The sequence below is a fragment of the Diadema antillarum genome, unplaced genomic scaffold, assembly GCF_040938485.1.
Source record: "Diadema antillarum isolate AM-2024a unplaced genomic scaffold, OU_Dant_1.0 seq00001253_RagTag, whole genome shotgun sequence".
NCBI classification, from domain to species: Eukaryota; Metazoa; Echinodermata; class Echinoidea; order Diadematoida; family Diadematidae; genus Diadema; species Diadema antillarum.
The window spans coordinates 616,582-635,363 of NW_027272039.1; the positions used below are offsets into that span (position 1 = coordinate 616,582).

General features: G+C 42.5%; 1 protein-coding gene across 1 annotated transcript in view; it reads left to right on the forward strand.

The window, feature by feature from the left end:
- LOC139745335 (neurobeachin-like protein 1) overlaps positions 1-18,782 on the forward strand; it is a 93,697-nt gene that overhangs the window by 44,744 nt on the left and 30,171 nt on the right. Inside the window, exons 15-31 of the mRNA XM_071655735.1 lie at positions 492-624; positions 1,298-1,417; positions 1,967-2,131; positions 2,596-2,737; positions 3,369-3,547; positions 6,115-6,289; positions 7,280-7,413; positions 7,565-7,721; positions 8,358-8,460; positions 9,685-9,835; positions 11,262-11,417; positions 12,200-12,353; positions 13,195-14,090; positions 15,605-15,844; positions 16,628-16,762; positions 17,439-17,568; positions 18,321-18,505. Of these exons, the coding sequence (XP_071511836.1) occupies positions 492-624; positions 1,298-1,417; positions 1,967-2,131; positions 2,596-2,737; positions 3,369-3,547; positions 6,115-6,289; positions 7,280-7,413; positions 7,565-7,721; positions 8,358-8,460; positions 9,685-9,835; positions 11,262-11,417; positions 12,200-12,353; positions 13,195-14,090; positions 15,605-15,844; positions 16,628-16,762; positions 17,439-17,568; positions 18,321-18,505 (3,355 nt within the window). The remainder of the gene's footprint in view (positions 1-491; positions 625-1,297; positions 1,418-1,966; positions 2,132-2,595; positions 2,738-3,368; positions 3,548-6,114; positions 6,290-7,279; positions 7,414-7,564; positions 7,722-8,357; positions 8,461-9,684; positions 9,836-11,261; positions 11,418-12,199; positions 12,354-13,194; positions 14,091-15,604; positions 15,845-16,627; positions 16,763-17,438; positions 17,569-18,320; positions 18,506-18,782) is intronic.

Consider the following 18,782-nt stretch of genomic DNA (forward strand, 5'->3'; position numbering starts at 1 on the left):
CACAAGAGGGGGTGGCATCATTACACACAATGTTACTCCGCAAAAAAAATGGAAATAAAACCACAGCGTTTTATTGCAAGGCAGACTCGCTACCATTCAAATTACATCACTGCCCTGACTTTATGTCATTACATTAGGTGCATGTATCTTTTTTATTAGAACAATTCAAAATCATTTGAACACTGCCCAATGAAAGTAGGACAGACTGTAGAGACAGTCATCACAAGTATTAGCAGGACAAGGATAGTGGTCTTCATGGGGAAGAAAGACTACTTGATGGAAGATGTATGACCATGAAGGGAGTACTTCATTACCAAAATCAGAGGGAGTCATTGGCTGACTGTTGTCATGACGACCCCTCCCGTATGCAAAAATGAAACTTGATTGCTACTACTCTAAATGGTCATGTGAATAGAACATGTTAGCATCTGTGTTTGTGTTGGTAATTGAAAGCAAAGGAGGAAAATGACCTGCCTCTTTATTATTTTCAGCTTTTACACCGCAAGCGGGTGTGGCTTTGAGGCGTTCTTCACCCTCGACGGCGTACTGGTGGTGGCCGTCTGCACCAAGAAGGAATTCTTCTCTGTCTCCCTCACAGACTACCCCATCACAGACAATAACTGGGTGAGTGCGCAAGTCTTTACTCATTTCAGCAAGCCGTAGTTATGAAGAGTTACTTTTGGCAAATATAGTAGTGCGATATGTTAAAAGAATTTTCTTCAGTTGCATTGTCCAAACACACACTGTAGGATGTTGCAAACCCGCATACTCCAGAGGTTCCCAAATTGTGACATAGAAAGCAACAGCAGCACTTTCCCTACAATTACAGCACTGCAGATGACTTTATTTTTATGCATTGTAGATATGAAATGCAAAGTACTGAATAAGTGATATCACATTCAACTTCCTTGCAGTTTTTTTTATTCTCTCTCTCTCTTCTTCGTGTAAAGTGCACCTGTGCTGTAGCAAAGACAAAATGTAGCAGTTGTTGCACTTTTATTGTGCTAATACACATCTCTTTAGTGTAGGTCCCAGTAATTCAATTTGGCAGTTAGTGGGTTTTGATACCTGGCACATACTGGCTAAATAAAAGAGAGTTTATTTAGTGTGCATCTGTCTGTGTTTCTGTCTGTGATGATGATGATGATGATCGGTCAGTTAGTTGAAGATGTGATTGATATCAAGCAGACCTTTGCTGTGCTTACGTTTCCTTTTTTTGTTAAGAGTTTTTACGAACGGGTTATCTTCTATGCCGGGCTTAAATGGATGTTGTTGTCATGGTTTCTCTCCTCCACAGCATCAAGTGAACATTGTCCACTCTGGTTCAAAGCGTCCATTTGTGCAGAGTCAACTGTCCATCTACGTGGACGGTTTTCTCCGGCAGACCTCACAGCTGAAATTTCCATCAATGGGAGAGGTCAGTTTTCAAACAAAAACTTGCTGTGTGATTACCTTAAGTGATAACAGTGATAAGAGTTGCTTGTTTCTGGATTTGTAGTTTTTGTCAATGTGTCATGCCCATGAAATAACCTTAAAAAAAAAAAATTAAAGAAAGAGGCATGTATAATTCATTTCTGCAATTATGAATTGTGAAAGAAATTTGGTGTTTTGGGGTTAATGCGCTCTTACCAAGTGTGTAATATGTGTTTGTACTCTTGAAGTTAATCATTGTATTGCACCAAATGATGTACAAGCCTAACTTAAGATTTTTCTGGCTTTGACCCAAATAAAGCTGTGCTTTGTGCAAGAATTATGCTATAGCTAGTATCGTCAGTCTGCCGTTACTGTACACTCATAACATATCATGCAAAAGAACCTTCACAGTTTCATCAATGCATCACATTAATTTTCAGGTTAAAAAAAATAATAAACTCACACACTTCTGCCAGCCACATATGAGCATGTCAGGCAAAGAAAAAATTGTAATGTATTCTTTTCTTGTCCTCTCTGCATTTCCCACCGTCAGCCTTTTGTGTCCAGTGTCATCAGCTCACCGCCGACTTTCAGCTCATTTGACCACAGCACGGAGGTGGACGTGTCATCAGGGGCGCGGCCACGCTCCGCCTCCACCACGACCAGGAGGAATTTCGCCTTCCGCATGCTGGGCGGGCAGTCGCAGTCGGCTTCTGAGGTTGGAAATGTAATGCACAGTGACATAGTGACAACAACACAATTTGTTGTGATGGGATCAGTCTTGCTAGTGGTGACAGTAAATCTTGAAAGTGTTTCTGTAGATGAGGGAGAAATCAAAAGGAGACTTTGAATTATGAATTGTACGCAAAGCAGACACTGAGTGTTACCTATGTTTTTCAGATAGTTAGATAAAAACTCAATAAATGATTGCTTTTGAAATTTGATAAATCAAAAGTATAGCCTTCTACACTAAGGTGAAACATAATGAGGATTGCACCTTCATGCAGAATTTTCCATGCATGACAGACATGCAAGAGCCTACTATAAAACTAAGTACAGTTGACCCTTATTTCTTTTTTTCTTCTTTATCCTCCCTTCCCCCCCCCCCCCCCATTTTATTTTGAGGGTCAGTGTATTTCATGTCTACATCAGTCATTGTAATTTCCTCTTTTTTTCCTCCAGGATTCCTCGGTGAGTATGGTTCCAGCCAACATGAAGTACTTGGAGTGGGGTCCGTCAAGGTCACTTCAGGGTCAAATGGGAAGTGCCTGTGTCTTCCATGACACGCTGAGCCCAGTTCAGGTCAAGAAACTCTACACAGCAGGTAAGAGATCCTTACTGGGCATTATACATTGTATTTCCTCGTCATCATTATCATCTTCTCTAATATCATTATCACCGTCACCATCGGAATTGTCATCATCATCAGTATTATTTTCATTGGCATTATCATCATCATTTACATCATCAGGATCATTACCATCAATGTTATTACCTTCATCAAAATCTTTACCATCATTATCATGTAATCATCACCCTTATCATCATCATTTTCATTTTCATTACCATCATAATCCCATTATCATCTGTGGAAGCAGTCTCGTGGTATGCATCCTAGTAGTATTCAACCATATTGAAATTATTTCTGCCGTCAATATCTTCTTCATGAATATAACCACTATCATCTCATTAGTGTTATCATAGGCATCATTTCCATCATCACCTCTATCCTCATCATTACTTTGGTCATCCTCATTGCGGTTCTCTCGTCATATGCCATCATCTTTTTCAGAGATATTTACCAGAGATATCGAAGTATGATACATGTATGAACAAAGTGTTTGTCTGCAATGAATGTAGACCCTCCCCCACTACTATATTGAAAAATAGAATGTAATTCATCTTCCGTTAAAGTATGCTACTTTCCTCTTTACTTCCTCTCCTGTGATGGAAAGGTCCAAACGTTCTGACCCTATTCCAAGTGGACGACGCGGACCTCGCTGACCTGAACAGTAAAGTGCTGATCTACTACCACGGAAAAGCCTGCAAGGATGCCACCTGCATGGACCTCTCCCGGAACCCGCCCTACGACGGCACCCTGGCAGGTCACAGCTGCAGCACTGGTGATCTTAAGGTCTGTGCTGCCCCATTGCCCATTGAGGCTGTACCCTGTTGTCACATGGGCGGACTTAAATAATACTCAATCACACTCGTGCCATTCACTTTAATGTACAATTTAATAAACCATTTGTAGAATATTTACAAGACTGAAATCAAGGAGTTGTGACCAACATAAAATGCAAAATCAAACTTCTGAGTGAGATAAATTAAATTACAATACTCTTATGTTCGACAACCATGTGAACGGGACCCTGTCTTGGTCCGGTTCCACCTGTACTTTTGGCTTGACACTTCTTCAGAATAATTATAACAGCTTCACTATTAATTCGTTATCCCTGACAATACACTATCTGCTATCAAGCGCAACACTATATGGTTCACACCACCGTAGTGCTGATCCTGAGATGACCAGCCTGCACGCACGACGGTTTACCGCGGTTATAACACTTGCCTTCAATTACACTGCTTCCGTTTACATCCGGGTTCTGTGTTAACCCGCAACTATCATGGAGTGTATAAATACCAACATTCGAATTATGTGCACATCATATTCATCCTTTTACCAATTTAACATGACCTTCACCTCTCTACTTCGGCGACACTTCCTCGTCGTAACCAATCATATCAACAGGGTGTCATGCACCCGCCAGGTTCATCGCTCACCTGCGTTGTCCACAGAGTCACCTTAATTGTCAAACTATTCGCTTCCAGAACATAACTGATCCGTGGGTGGAGCGTCCTTGTATGCGAGGTTGCTGTTCCAGCTCCAAAGTCTCGCGAGGGACCCGCGTTCCGTATTCATGGGCGTCAAAAGTTCTCCCTAGCGAGGGGCGGGCACAGTCGCTCCGCTGCGAATGCGTCGGCCTGGGAGTAGATTCGACCTCGGCCTCGGCGCCATCTACAAAATTATTTAAATGCAACATATACCAATGGGGTGTGTTCTAACCACACACACAAAAACATTATCAGCTTAAAATCCTGACATCACAGTGAAAATTTGAGAACTGCATTATTATCCAATTAACATACAAAATTCACATAATGAAATGTTTCAAACATTGGAAATATAACAGTGCATAGCTTATCAAACATCACCGCATCGTTTTCAAAAACTGTACACCATTATAATATACTTTATCACTTATTCACGGGGTTCTCCGGGGCTATATGTGGTGCCCTGAAACACATTCACATCCTTTTATACGACAAAGCAGAAATCAAATCGCAATTTAACTTACCAATGACCGGTGTAATATAACCAAAATGCCTCTTCTTCTTGGCTACTGGAAGGCTGCAAGGCTGTTGGAATACGCCTTCTGGCAGCAAACAAAATCTGAACTCAAATCAGCCAGTATACAGGCTGACGGTAAGGTGGACGGACGGCTCCTGGCCGCAAAAGAAATTGGGCTTAGACACAAAATTATCTTGCCAACTGGCGCCTGGGTGTGGCAGGTTGGTTTTCTGCCATCACGGAGCTAACTCAATGTTCTCTCGGTGAAATCAAAATGGTGTCTGCCACGAAAAGATCCAACTCTACTGTTAAATTGCTACTCGACTACGACACTCCTTTTCGAGGCATTTGGAATATTTGATACAACTAAAAGGACTTGAACGAAAACACCTATACCGCACTCTCCCGGAACTGGAGCTATTTCCTGTCTTTTCTTTCTACATTAATTGACATGCAAAAATAAATGAACTCCTCTCGGTCATCGATGGCGCGACTTGTAAAACATTTACACCTGTCCTGGCACTTTCTCTCTCTCACTCTCGCTTTCTCTCTCGCTCACTCACTCGCACTTTTTGTCTCGTTATCCCTACCCGTAAACATGTTTGTCTAGTTGAATGACCGATAGGTGTTGTACATGAAACAACCTGGAAATGCATTTTCAATGTGACACCTGTATTGTGTGGTGTGCGAGGTTTAGGGTTCAAACCCTGGTCGATGTGACTAGTATTTCAAAGAGGTATGACATTCAAAGGTACATAACGTCCCCCTTCCGCAGAGGGCCATGACACTGTCAAGGAATCTTAAAAGACTGGTGCTATTCTTCCATGAAATCAAGTGGGGGTATGGTAGTGTCTTGCGACCATTGTTTGTTAGGTCTAAGGTTCAAACCCTAGTCAGTGTTCATAGTATGCCATAAGAGTATGACATATCGATTGAACATCAGTTGGTGACAACCAGTGGATGTGTGATAGTTACTCAAAATGTTATGTTCTGTCACATTTTAGACATCACAACAGTATTTGTATCATATGATATAAAGAGTTTGATCGCAAAAGGAATTAACTCCATTCATGTCAATGTAAGATATTTGCAATTAAAACCTGCTAAAAAAGCAAAGAAAATAATGATAAGATATGGGATATTTGTAGTCATAACTTCAAGAATATTCCTTGTTATGTAACAAATGAGGCATCATTGGAAAGGTTTTATTTTGCTCTGTCTGATGATGGACTTACTTTCACATTTTAAAAATGATACTTGACCTGTTTAACAATATAACTCTTCATAACTTCTCTCAAAGATCTTTTTATTTCACTGGTTTTTTTATCCCCATGTATCTTGTTCTTCAGGATGTGTTGAATGGGATCGGAGGGGTGCAGATCCTGTTCCCCCTGCTGGAGCTCTCGCTGCAAGACACCAGCGTCGCCCAGGATGTCACGACCCCAGAGGAAGTGGATTCTCCCACGTCGGCCGACGGCAACACGGACGGAGAGTGGGAAATCCTGCCCGCTAACATGCAGTGCGGTACGATTTTGTGCACCAATCTTTGATACTGTATACATGTATTTCATGGTCTTTGCAAATTTTGCGGGTAAAATCGATATTTTGGAAATTGAAAAACATGCCCAAAAAATTACCTCCTGGAACTGTGTGCTGTGCATATTATTTCCAGTGTAGGAAATCACCAACTTTGTTAAGTGAAAATGGATGATGCACTTATTACCTCCGCCAAGGGAGGAGGTTATGTTATCGTTACCGTTGGTATGTTTGTTAGTTAGTTAGTTTGTTAGTTTGTTTGTTTGTCTGTGTGCAAAATAACTCAAGAAGATGTGCACGGATTTGGATGAAACTTGCAGGAAAGGTTGAGAATGACACAAGGAACAGATGATTAAATTTTGGTAGTGATCCGGAAATTTTTATGGATTTTATGAAGAATTTTCGATATTTTGGCAGGAAGGGTCAATGAACTTGGGAGTTCAAGCTGTGCATTTTTTAGGTTTTCATACACGCACTAAAGTGCGTGCCCTAGTTTCTGCTAGGGCAAGGCGTGCCGCGCAGCTGAGGGTTTATAACGTAACAAAGGTTTCTATATTGGGAAATCGGACGATTTTTCGGCACGCATACGTATTGGGGGAAATTACTGATCTCTATGGAAGAGCAAGATCATCATTGGAAAGTAGCTGCTTGGCGGAGGTCTGCGCTCTCAGAGTGCTTTTCTAGTTTTACATTGATTCACTCTGGCTCTCAATCACAAATATGAACTCATCCACAAAAATTATCTTACAAGTCAAGAACCACAAAATATCATGCTCTTGAAATAAATGCTGTCTACAGTAGATGCATCTAGATACATTGTCATGCGCATGTTTTTTCGTAGAGCTGTGATTTGATGCAGACACAGAGCTTCAAGTTTGCCACTCGTAATTGTTGGTGATTTCAACGAGACGTGACTATTATTAAGTGAAAGCTGTCATCATGGGACCCTCCCTCATTCTCTCTCTTTCTCGTTTCCAGAAGCCAAACTTGAGAGGACTCGTATCTCGGGTTTCCTCGTCCTCTTGAAGAACATCTGCATCGGACACTCCATCAACCAGGAGCTCCTACACAAGACCCAGGGGTTAGCAACCATCGGAGCTCTGCTACAAAAGGTTGGACATTGCTGTTTCTTTTATACCAACTCCATGTTTTATTGTTGGGGGGGGGGGGGTTGGGTGTTTATTTCTCTCTCCCCTGAAAGGTTCAAAGGCATTATGTTTCATACAAATGTATTTCTTCTCTTCTTCCACACAATCATCAAAGGCTGAACCATCGCTGATTGACGTCAACGTCCTGATGGCCGTCCAGCTCCTGGTTGAAGCTGTGTGTATGGGCAACCCTCACCTCCTCAAGACGGCCCACAGACACATCCTCTTCGACTTCCGGATCTGGAGCCGCAGTGACTTTCCAGTCAGGATAGGTACGATCCGGGTCGAGATACCCACTACACCACAAACATCCCAGATTTGCTTTGCTGTCTTGGTTTCATGGAGATACATTACTTGATGCGATGTACAGCTTTTGATAAAGTGAATGGAGAGGCATCCAGGAATTTGACGTTGTTAATGATAAAGCTGATGTTAAAGGAGTCACAATTTTCAGCATCCAGGCTCCACCTCTCTACCTCAAGCTCCGTTTCAGTCCTGCAGATTTCTGGACAGACCCGTGCCAAGAGTTTTTTCCTATTTTCCCCCACCCAACCCCCCCCCCCCCCCAATTTTAGACAGGGAAACCAAAAACAACATTTTGAAATTTGATGCAACTTCCTGTAACTAAAGCCTTGTAAACTACATGTACACCAAACTACCCGATCTCCCATTCTTTTGACTCACAGCAAATGGGCTTTTACCCATTCAAAAGGAAAATGATGGAACAAATCTTCTACTAGTAACATAAAAATGTCTGACAATTCTTTTACATGGGACTGTTTGTCGAAGGTGCTCTTTGCTATGAAAGCGACACAGCATTGTTACTTTGCATTCATATGTGCGTTAAGCATAGGCTGTTACTACTGTTCCTAATGATGCCTCTGTATTCTTGTCTGAATTTTTTGTAGGTCACATTCAGTACTTGTCGACCATCATCAAGGACAATCGCAAGAATTTCCGCAAGGCGTATGGCGTCCAGTTCATGCTGGACGTGATCCGGACCTATTACAGGTAAAAGGCAACTTGAAGTGAAGTATTAGCAAATGAGAAGTAAAGGTCGTTGTATTAATATCTTGGTAATGATAATAACTGAGGCATTGATTTTACAAATGTAGGTTCCCATGGGTAGTCACCTTTGTATTAGATTACTTAGATCAGTTAATATTCCGGTAGTCATGTTGGTCATATAGTGCTCCTTTGTCTGAAACTTTTGACTATAAATAAACCATTTTCACTGATACACAGATTGATGAAACAACTCGACAAACATATTAAAATCTCTAGATCGATGAATTGATCTCTTGAAAGATGAATAAATAAGTAATTATCAAAGTTAACATTCATATGCACATTAAGCATAGGCTATTTCCAGGGGCTGCGGAACGTTTTTTAGTGTGGGGGGGGGGGGGCTGCGCAGCCGGGGGGGTGCAATTTGATGCATGTTTTTGCGTCTTTTATCGACTTCAAACGGCCCCACTTGTTTAAGGTAGCAGGATATTTTGATGTGGATTATTATTGAACAATTTGCCTATAAAGTGGTAGCACTTAAATACACTTCCTGTATTAATTTATTGTTATAATTAATTTCATGAACGTTGTCTGTTAAGCAATCAAACAGAAAAAGCATGCACACGAGGGTGTACAAAAGGGATATTTCTCCTCCCACACGAAGGTGATTTTACATTTTCAGACCGGAAATTCAGCGATCTGGTGCAAACTTTTGGTGCAATACTTGGAATTTTTTATTTTATATTTCATGAGGTAGAGGGGGAGGGTGTCAGAGGAGGATGCCCCCTCCCGCTCGACGGAGCTTTTGCATTTAAAAAAAAAAATCAAGATAACGCGATCTGAAGGACACTTTTTGTGAGAAATTCGCGTAGTGTGATTTTTCCCCTTTCTTTCTTTCTTTTTTTTTTCACGATCCAAAAGTGTGGGGGGGGGGGGGCTGCAGCCCTGCAGCCCCCCCCCCCCCCCCCCCCCCCCCCCCCCCCCCCCGATTCCGCGGCCCCTGCAATAATCCAACTGGACCCCATGGAAGACCAGCTATTGCAGCTGAATATGGGCTCACCAGCCATCTTCTCAGATGGAAATGAAGCAAACAAAGTTTGCCTCATTCCAGTACAGTAATTTCACTCTGAACTTTGCTCACTAAACATGCATTTCCCTCTGTGCTGCTGATATCCAAGTATTTACACATCCTGTTTTATTCGGATTTGTAAAACAATAATCCCGCAGCTGCAACAACACGGACCTGGCAGCCGATGACGCCAAGGCCATCCGCCACTCCCTGAGGGGTCTGATCCGTTACTACGTCTACCGCAACATCAGCCATGTGGAGCTGCAAAGCATTCTGGGATTCACTGTTGCCGTCAAGGAGGATGCTCTGGTGAGTCATCCAGCTTTTTATAGTAGTCGTCCACCTTTATGAATATTCAGTGACACGACATTTCCCCCTGCGACAGTTGCTGCAGTCTTATTTCCTCCAAGGACTTAGGGTTAGGGTTAGGGTTGTGATAGGGTTTTAGGTTCAGTTTGATGTGAGGATTAGGGTTAGGGTTATGTTTGTGAGTAGAATTTATGTTTGGCTTAGCGTGCAGATATTTCATCGGAGCAATTGTCGCAGGAGCAAATGTCATTGAAGCAAATATTCATTAGGGCTAAGATGTGGCTCAGCCGGTAGTGCATCTGCCTAGCCATCAAACGGCTTGGGTCCGATTCCCATCGAGTCTAGCAGAGCAATGCTGAGTGTGGTCATGCTGTCCCCTCTAGTAAGAGGTTAAGACACTCTGTCCCTCAGACAGGACATTTAATGGAGGTTCATTGTGTGAGAGAGTCACTACTCATTCATGTACATGGGAGGTAATTTATCACAAAGGGCGGGGTGCTAACCTGATGAAGGGGTCCACCCATATACCCATACCAGAAAATGGGCGGATGATGCCGACCCCTCGTGGTTTGCCCCAGGTGACTAGCAATAGTCGGCAAATGGTATGAACCAAGCAGATTGTACCATTCTGTACCATACAGAGAAGATGGATATTAAATATTCATTGATCAGGGCTCATCATCTACATGTATATACATGTATATACCAGGTAAATGGAAGAATACTTCCATCAATAAGTCATTTCCAACTGCTGAATTGCTGGATAATATTCTTGTGTCTACACAAGAACCACTGTTACATGCAAGACTGTGTTGACTTTCAACACTCAACCCATTCTAATCTGTCAAGGTAAATGAATAAACAAAATGGAAGTGAAAAGAGCAAACTTTAAATTTGCAATATTCACTATAAGGAAAGTTAATGTTATTATTGCCATGAGAACAGAAATATGAATACAACTCCCGTTGTAGTGAAGTCAGCAGAACCAGCGTTTTTCTTGTGTTACATCAAAATTTTGTTATAGCTGAACAAATAAGGACTATAAAGATATATAGATAATAATTTTGGGACCTGAGTTTTTACTTCGTTGTAATAAAATCTTTTATAATGACTGTCTTCATCATTACGGGAACGCCCTGTATATTGTGGCAGTGTCAGCCGTTGCTACTGTAAAACCCGAAACATTTTGCCGCATGGAACTTTGGATTATGGAAGCGGATTGGAAGCGACAGCCATTTTCGCGGCATGAAACTTTTTGCGAATTGCCACTGGCATTTAAGGCATTGTGTTGATAAAAAACATTACACATGCATTTTACTTTCGCAAAGCGTGGCCTCTCGTGAAATTTGTGAAAGTTTGATGTGAAAGAAAATTTCTGGTTTAACAGTAGTCCCATGATCTTTCTCCCCCGTGATGGTTTCTCCAGGTCAACGAAGCTCTGGACCTCCTTCTGACACTCCTGGAGACGCCAGGCAAAGACCAGCTCCTCTCCCTCCTCTTCGAGCACGGCTCAGCGGACCTTCTCTACGTCCTCCTCACCCGGAAGGAGTACCCCGATGGGGTCCAGGTCCGAGTCCTCAAGGTAAAGTCCTGGAGGAAACAACCAGATTCAACTCTTCTCCCCTCGTGAAATTATTTATCATTATTTCTTTTTATTGAACTGATTTATTTCTGACATGGGACATGTTAAAACTTTTTATGACTTTTTGCAGTAATGCACATTACTGTAAAACAAGATATATTCGTGACATGAAATTTTTATGAATTGGAGCCGATGGCCATTTTCCCGTTGTGAAATTTTTGCAAATTACCACTGGCATTCAATGCATATACATGTAGTGTACACAATAACTTTTGCATGCACTTTAATTTCTCTGTTCTCACTAAATTTTTCGAAATTAAAATGCATGCGAACATTCCTCGTTTTACATTATGTGGATATAACACACACTATGGGATTAAACCTCATTGTCCGCCTACCTTCGTGTGGTGGCAGCCTGTCTATGAAGGTGAGATGACTTACCCCCAGTACACACAATCCATACTGCTTGTCCCAATGGAAAATCAGGGGCACTGATAGTGCAGCTTTCCATGGGCTATCAAATTTGTCTTGTACAGATGAAAGATGAAAACAAAAATGAAATATTAAAATGCCCTACATTTATGTTTCCCCGTGAGTAATGTCTCTAAATAGGTTTGATTGCATTAACCCCGTTGAAAACTAGTCCTGAGTATACATGGGCAGGTGTCCATGGGAAATGCATGTTGTAGCAAAATCAGCTTGTCCTCAACGGGTTAAGTATTCAGGTCATGTGGTGCTTTTTTTCTCTCTCTTATTGCGATGTGTATATTTTTTCCTTTCAGTTATTTGCTGCCATGCTTCATTCCACCAAAGTGAGCGACAAGAACAAGACGAGGATCCGCCTCCTGGACATCGGCTTCTCTGGCTTGACGCTGCTCATGGAGCATTCCAACATCAGCATGTCGGTGGCCAAGACCCTCATGGAGCTAGTCACAGGTGGGTCGCATTCCAAGCTTCATAGTTTGGTCCTGTTCTTCCTCCATCATCAGCATCATCATCATCATCGCTATTATTTTCATCATCATTATTATCATTATTATCATCGTTATCATCATTTTCATCACCATTATCATCATCATCATCATCATCATCATTGTTATTATCGTCGTCATAATCATTATCATTATCATCATCATCATCGCCATCATCATTGTCATTATTGTTATCATCATTATCGTCAGCATTATCATCATCAACATCATTATCGATATCATCATTATCATCATCATATTCATCATTATCGTTATCATCAGCATTATCATAATCATCAACACTATTGTCACCATCATCATCTTTTCCTTCATCTCATATTCTCTCGATGTTCTGATACTTCATTCCTTTAAAATTATCTATCATTTCTCTTCTCGTACTCCTTTCCTTTTTCATCTTCTTGTGCCTTTTTTTTACCTCCTTCATTTTTCTACTCTTCATCTTCTTCTTTTTTTCATTCTCTCCTTCCTCTTCATCTTCCTTTTCTCCAGTCACATTCTTTTCCTCCCTACTCATTTCTCTTCCTTTCTTGTTGCTCTTCTAATGCTTCCACTATATAGGCATCATAATTATTCCTCAAGAACTATCCTGTATAAATTATATCTACAGCTGTAAAAAAAGCCAAAAAAAACCTCTGAATAAACATAATGCAATGATTATTAAGCAGTTTATTGTGATGTGTGCTCAAATATTGGTCACCATATAAAGCCTATTTCAGCTAGATCCATGGAATTGCAGTTTCATGAAGCATGTTTGAAAGCATTTCTTGTGATATGTGCTCTTACAGAGGGACAGCTCAACCACAGGGGTTTGCTGGCAGTGCTTCAGGTTCTTCACACTGCAGATGCCTTGGTCAAGCTAGAGGCTTGCACTCAGCTTCTTCACATACTGTACACTCAGCCCGAGGCCAAGACGAAGATCTCCCAGATTTCAGGCTGGCAGGATACGCTGGTGCGTCTCCTGATCAAGACGGAGTACTCCAACAACAGCCTGAGCGTGGACATGAATGGATTCTTCAGCACCAAACAGCTGCAGGCATCCGAGTCATCTCTGGACAGCCTTCCGACGGAGAACAACAACAACCAGACGCCCCCGCTGACGCCAGACCATCCCCCGTTCACAACGGTGTCGTCGACCTTGGAGGGGTTTATGGAGGGTCCCCTGACACCGACGCCAACAGGGAACGGGGCGGTGGTGAACTACGACACTGCCTCACATGCCAGCTCAGAGCAACTCAGCCAGGAGGCGACATCCTTGGATCGCGAACACAGCGACTCCTCGGCGAGCAACCCGCCGCCGAGACCCATGCAAATCGTCATCGACCACACCCCCGCTTCGGAGTGTTCCCCCTCGATTCCCGGCATGCCCCCGTCCCAGTCTGAGTCGAGCTGGTCCCTGCCGATCTCGGTCGACACGGACTCCATCGCCACGGAGAGCATGCTGAGCATAGACACGCCCGACAACTCCAGCATTGTGTGCGTCGTGGACAGCGGCGTGAGCCTGACCCGGCCCTCAGACCTGGACATTTCCTCCTCGGACCGGGAGATGGCACCCTTCGACGTGAGTCCGGGCGGAGTCATGCAGAGGGAGCGCAACGAGCAGACCTTGGTGGACACCCTGATTGAAATCCTGGTCCAGATCATGTGGGTTGGACAAGAAGGATGTACTGAGGATGCATGGGTGGTAAGTCCTGCACAGACCAGTCAGCAACAATTTCAGGGCCCAGATTCCGTTTAAACAGTCACGAAAACGGTCATAGCATTATCTTACTTGACTGATGGTATCATCTACAGTGTTAGCACTGCTGTTCCTAAAGGCATTGCAGTCGTAATCACCCCAGCTTTGCAAGATGCCCATCTTTAAGTTAGGATCAAGAGGGACAGAACTGGTCAAGCACTCTATTATCAGACCTACATATTGGCATGTGGCAGGCTTTGAACCACAGCTCTTCCATTTGAGGGTCATGGGCCTCATACCCTGTAACACAATGCTCCTTTTTTTTTCAAAAGTCAAGAATTCTCACAAGTTACTAGATTTGGCATTTAGCCAAGCAAAAGCTCATGAATTTGTGCATGAATTTCAATATTTTTATTCTAACCAGTCTTAACTCTGAGGAATACAATGCGCCGCAGGGCATTTCAACTGCTACTTTATATTTTGTCACTTGTCCACCAGTTCAGTGTGGACCTCAAATTACACAGTTGGCAATTGTTTTCCCAATGAGGAGAGGAAAATTCCCACCATCAGAATTAGGATTGCTTGTGATCCATTTGTTGTCGAGGATATACAGGAAGTCAAACATGTTCATGTAAATCCATTGTGGAATCCTGAGGCACATGTATTCATCTGGTGGTAGCTTCTTATAAATATGAAAAGTGCTCTTTGGAAATCTGAAGAAAATTCAAGCAGCACAATTCTTGTCATCCTGCGGATCTTGGCAAAATATGCTTTTGCATCTTTTCTCAATTTTTTTCTTTGAAAGCTGATGCCTAGAGGCAATGTAAGGTGATATTTGTGAAGTATGCCCCATTACTCTGCATATATTGTATATTTGAAGGATGGATAATTCTGCTACCAGCAGTCATTTCTCATGAAGTACTACATGTAGACAGCTTGAAGAATGAAACCAAAATACATATGTGAACTGAGGGAATGCAGAAATATCAGTAGAACACATATGGGAAGTTTGAGGAAAATCAAACAATTCATTCAAAAGTTATGAGGTTTCAAAGTTTTCATGCAGCCATCACTGAATGGGAAGACTACAACATTTTGTGACGTTATGTATGGAAAACGATGTAAAGAAAGAATAAAGAGAATTCAACATATTTTCACATTTCTAGCACAATGAAAGAGCACTTGACTTACCTCTTTCAGAAAGCAGAGGGAATAATGTTGCCCTTAATCACGTATCAGTAGCAAGTTGAGGGAATATGTAATTTTGGGGAATTCTCTCTAAACTTTTGTGATAGCTTTGTGACATCAGGAACTGTAGTAGTCTTCTCATCAAGCGATGGCTGCACTGAAACTATAAAAAATGTTGACTTTTCAACAGATTGTCTGAGTTTCCTCAAACTTTGCTGATGTATTTTACAGATATTGCTGCATTCACTCAATCCACATGTGTATTGGGGTTTCATTCCCCTGTTAATGCATTACTCAGTCCCACATGCATACATTCATGTACTGTCCTCCAGGCCAGGGGTCAGGTCTTCAAATGTATCAGTGACCTGGCTGGCTCCCATCAAATCCTCCGGTCGGTCAACCTGATCAAACGCCAGATGCTGGAAAAGCTGCTAGAGGGCGCCGCGGGGGACGTGAGGTCGTCCGGCCCGGGCAATCTCTCCACCTCGGAGAACGCCCTCTATGTCGTCAAGCTCGTCTACGACTTCCTCTTCGGGGTCAGCGGGTCGGACGCGCAGAGCTGGAGCGTGAAGGTGGGTCACCTCACAGTCTTCTTCACGTGATAAGCACACAACCTAAGGCTATATCGCTTTTTAATGCTGTTGAGTACAATGACAATCACCAGCAAGGCATCCAACAAAAATCACTGGTAACAATCAATCAGACAGGGATGTGATGTCATTAGTGGTCTGCACATCTATAGACAGGAAGAAGTACATTTTAACAAAAAAGTATAAATGCTAGCATGAGTGTGTTCATGTTGACCATTCAACAGTCTTCATCAGGTCTTTACCATGATACATGTTCTCAGCATTGGCTTGTTTTGCAGTTATCACTACGTGAATATTCGAAAATTTGATAGGATACTATGAGTTAACTACAAACAAAAAATTGTATTCTTTCTAGAATTCATTTAGTGGAAACAGTAAACTGTGTTGATTTTTTTTTTTTTAATGATTTGCTAGGAATAGATGAATATTTAAAGTCAACCCCTGTCAGCCTGTAGAGAGGTTAAAGAAGCATAGATAGATCTTCTTCATAGTTCCATGGCATTTGCTCCTACAACAATTGCTCCCATGAAATATCTGCACACTAAGCCAAACATAGATTCTACCCACAAATATAACCCCAACCCTGATCCTAATCCTCACATCAAACTAAACTTAAAATCCTATAACAACCCTAAACCTAACCCTAAGTCCTTGGAGAAAATAAGGACGGAGCAATTGGGGCAGGAGCAAATGTAGTGTCACCCTTCTCCATCCATAGTTATCAATTTGCCGTAATATTAACCCTGGCCTGTCACCCCTCTGTAGCTTGAGGAGGGTGTGGTCGACTTACTGGATGTACTCCAGGTGTGGACGCTGACAGCGGAGTTTGACGAGTGGAAGGACATGTCGCAGCTGGGACTGAGGCTTCTCCTTCGGTTTGCATCTCATAAAGATCTGGAGGTAAGCGATGCACCCTACACCTCAAGGGGTGTGGAGAGGGGGTGGATAGGGAGAGGAGGGGACTTTCAAGTACCTCTTATACTGGTACTGAGCTTATTTTGTATGAAATAGCATAAAGTCAAGGCCTTGAATAGCTGTTTAGGCTAGATAAAGTGAGTGAAAGGGTGCATCGGGATGTTGGTGATGGAAATGGTGAGGATAATCATGAGTGATGATGATGATGACAATGATGATGATGACGATGATGACGATGATGACTATGATGACGATGATGATGGTGGTGATGGTGATGATGATGATGATGGTAATGATGATGATGATGAGGAGGAGGAGGAGGAGGGGGAGGAGGAGGACTAAAGCATTGTTCATGATGATAATGGTCGTATGATGATGATGGAAAGGTGACAGTATTGATGTCGGTGAGGGTGATGATGGTGATAAATGTAAGTGGTGGTGGTGGTGGTGATGGTGTTGCTGCTGGTTGTGATAACGGTGGTGGTAATGATGACTGTGAAGATGATGATAGTGATTGTTGAAGCAAAGATAGCTGTGACAGATCTAGTCATTATGGAGGTAATGATTGCTCAGCGAGGTTGACAGTGGTGTTGGTGGTGGTTGTTCTGAGAGCTTTTGAAGTTCATCCAGGAGATATCCCCTCACTTCAATCATACCACAGATTTGTGCGATGGCATCGGCAAGACTGCATCACCTGATCCAGTCTCGACCAATCGCCGAGCCGAGTGAGGCCTGTTTTTTCCTGGGCTCTCTGGATGAGGCTCTCGTCTCCAGCATGGATGACACTGATGGTGAGCAAAGAGCAACACCTGGGCCCCATTTCATAAAGAGATGTTAGGATAGCAACTCTTGCTGGAATGGCAAATGTCATGGTAACAACAAGAATCCAGCATCCTGATTGGCTGTTGCTATTCTAGCTAGACTTGCTGTCCTAACATCTTCTATGAAAAGGGGCCCAGGTTCTTATTTGCAAGGGACCAGTTGCCTAACGTAGTCATTGTCACCTGTAATACTTTCTTATTGCATCTTCTGAATCACCCTTTTATTTCTTGTGTGTTTATTTGTCATAGATGAGGTAATATTGCTTGTAAAATAGTATTTTCAGAAGCAATGTGCAGTTCTTAGTTGCTCCAACTACATTGAAATCAAGTTATGATTGGTTTAAATAGACTATTTCACAGTTAGCACTAGTCTGCAATGACCTCTCCAACCACATACTTTGCAAAACATGGAATAGTCTTCAAGAAGAGCAGTTGAAGACAGCCATGCAGGAAGTGGTAATTCACATGTCAGTGCTGCATGAATGGCATATGTTAATGTTGCTGAAAAGAATGCGCATTTACCTTTAAATACCAATCTGCACCTGGTTCATCTATAACACAGTTGTCATGGAGCCCTATCAAGGTTTTGAATACCTTAGTTGCAAATCCATTTCAAGAGAAGGTCTGCAATGACATTTTTCTGCACATGCTCAGATTGGAACAAACTGGCTTATTTCATTCACGTACAAGTGTGTGTTCTTTCTCAACTCTCCTCACAACAGGTGCCGAAGACTCCTTTGCCTACATGATCCCGCTGGCCAGGGCGATGATCGACAAGTACCGGGACACTCTGGGCATGGCCACCTTCCTCCTCAACCTCCCGTCCACTGAGACGAGTCCGACCTTTGTGGAGGATTTCAAGGAATACTGCCGCTCCGACGAGTGGAGGATGTACATAGAGAAGCAGGTATGGGGTCTGTAAAGGGGAAATGAAAATATGGACGTTCTGTGAGAAACCTTTCTAGGTATCATTGTAAGTTAGGGGGAGAGTGGTCTAGGTAACTCTGATATCATTGGAGATTTGGCTCATAACTTAAATATTACACCTGGAATTGTTTGGCCATATACAAGTGACACTGCTATCCATCATTTAGAAACGAACAAACAATCAGGCCTAAATGTGCGACTGCTCTATTATAAAGGCTGGATTTCGCAATGTTCAGTTTCTTACATTTTCACTGCCA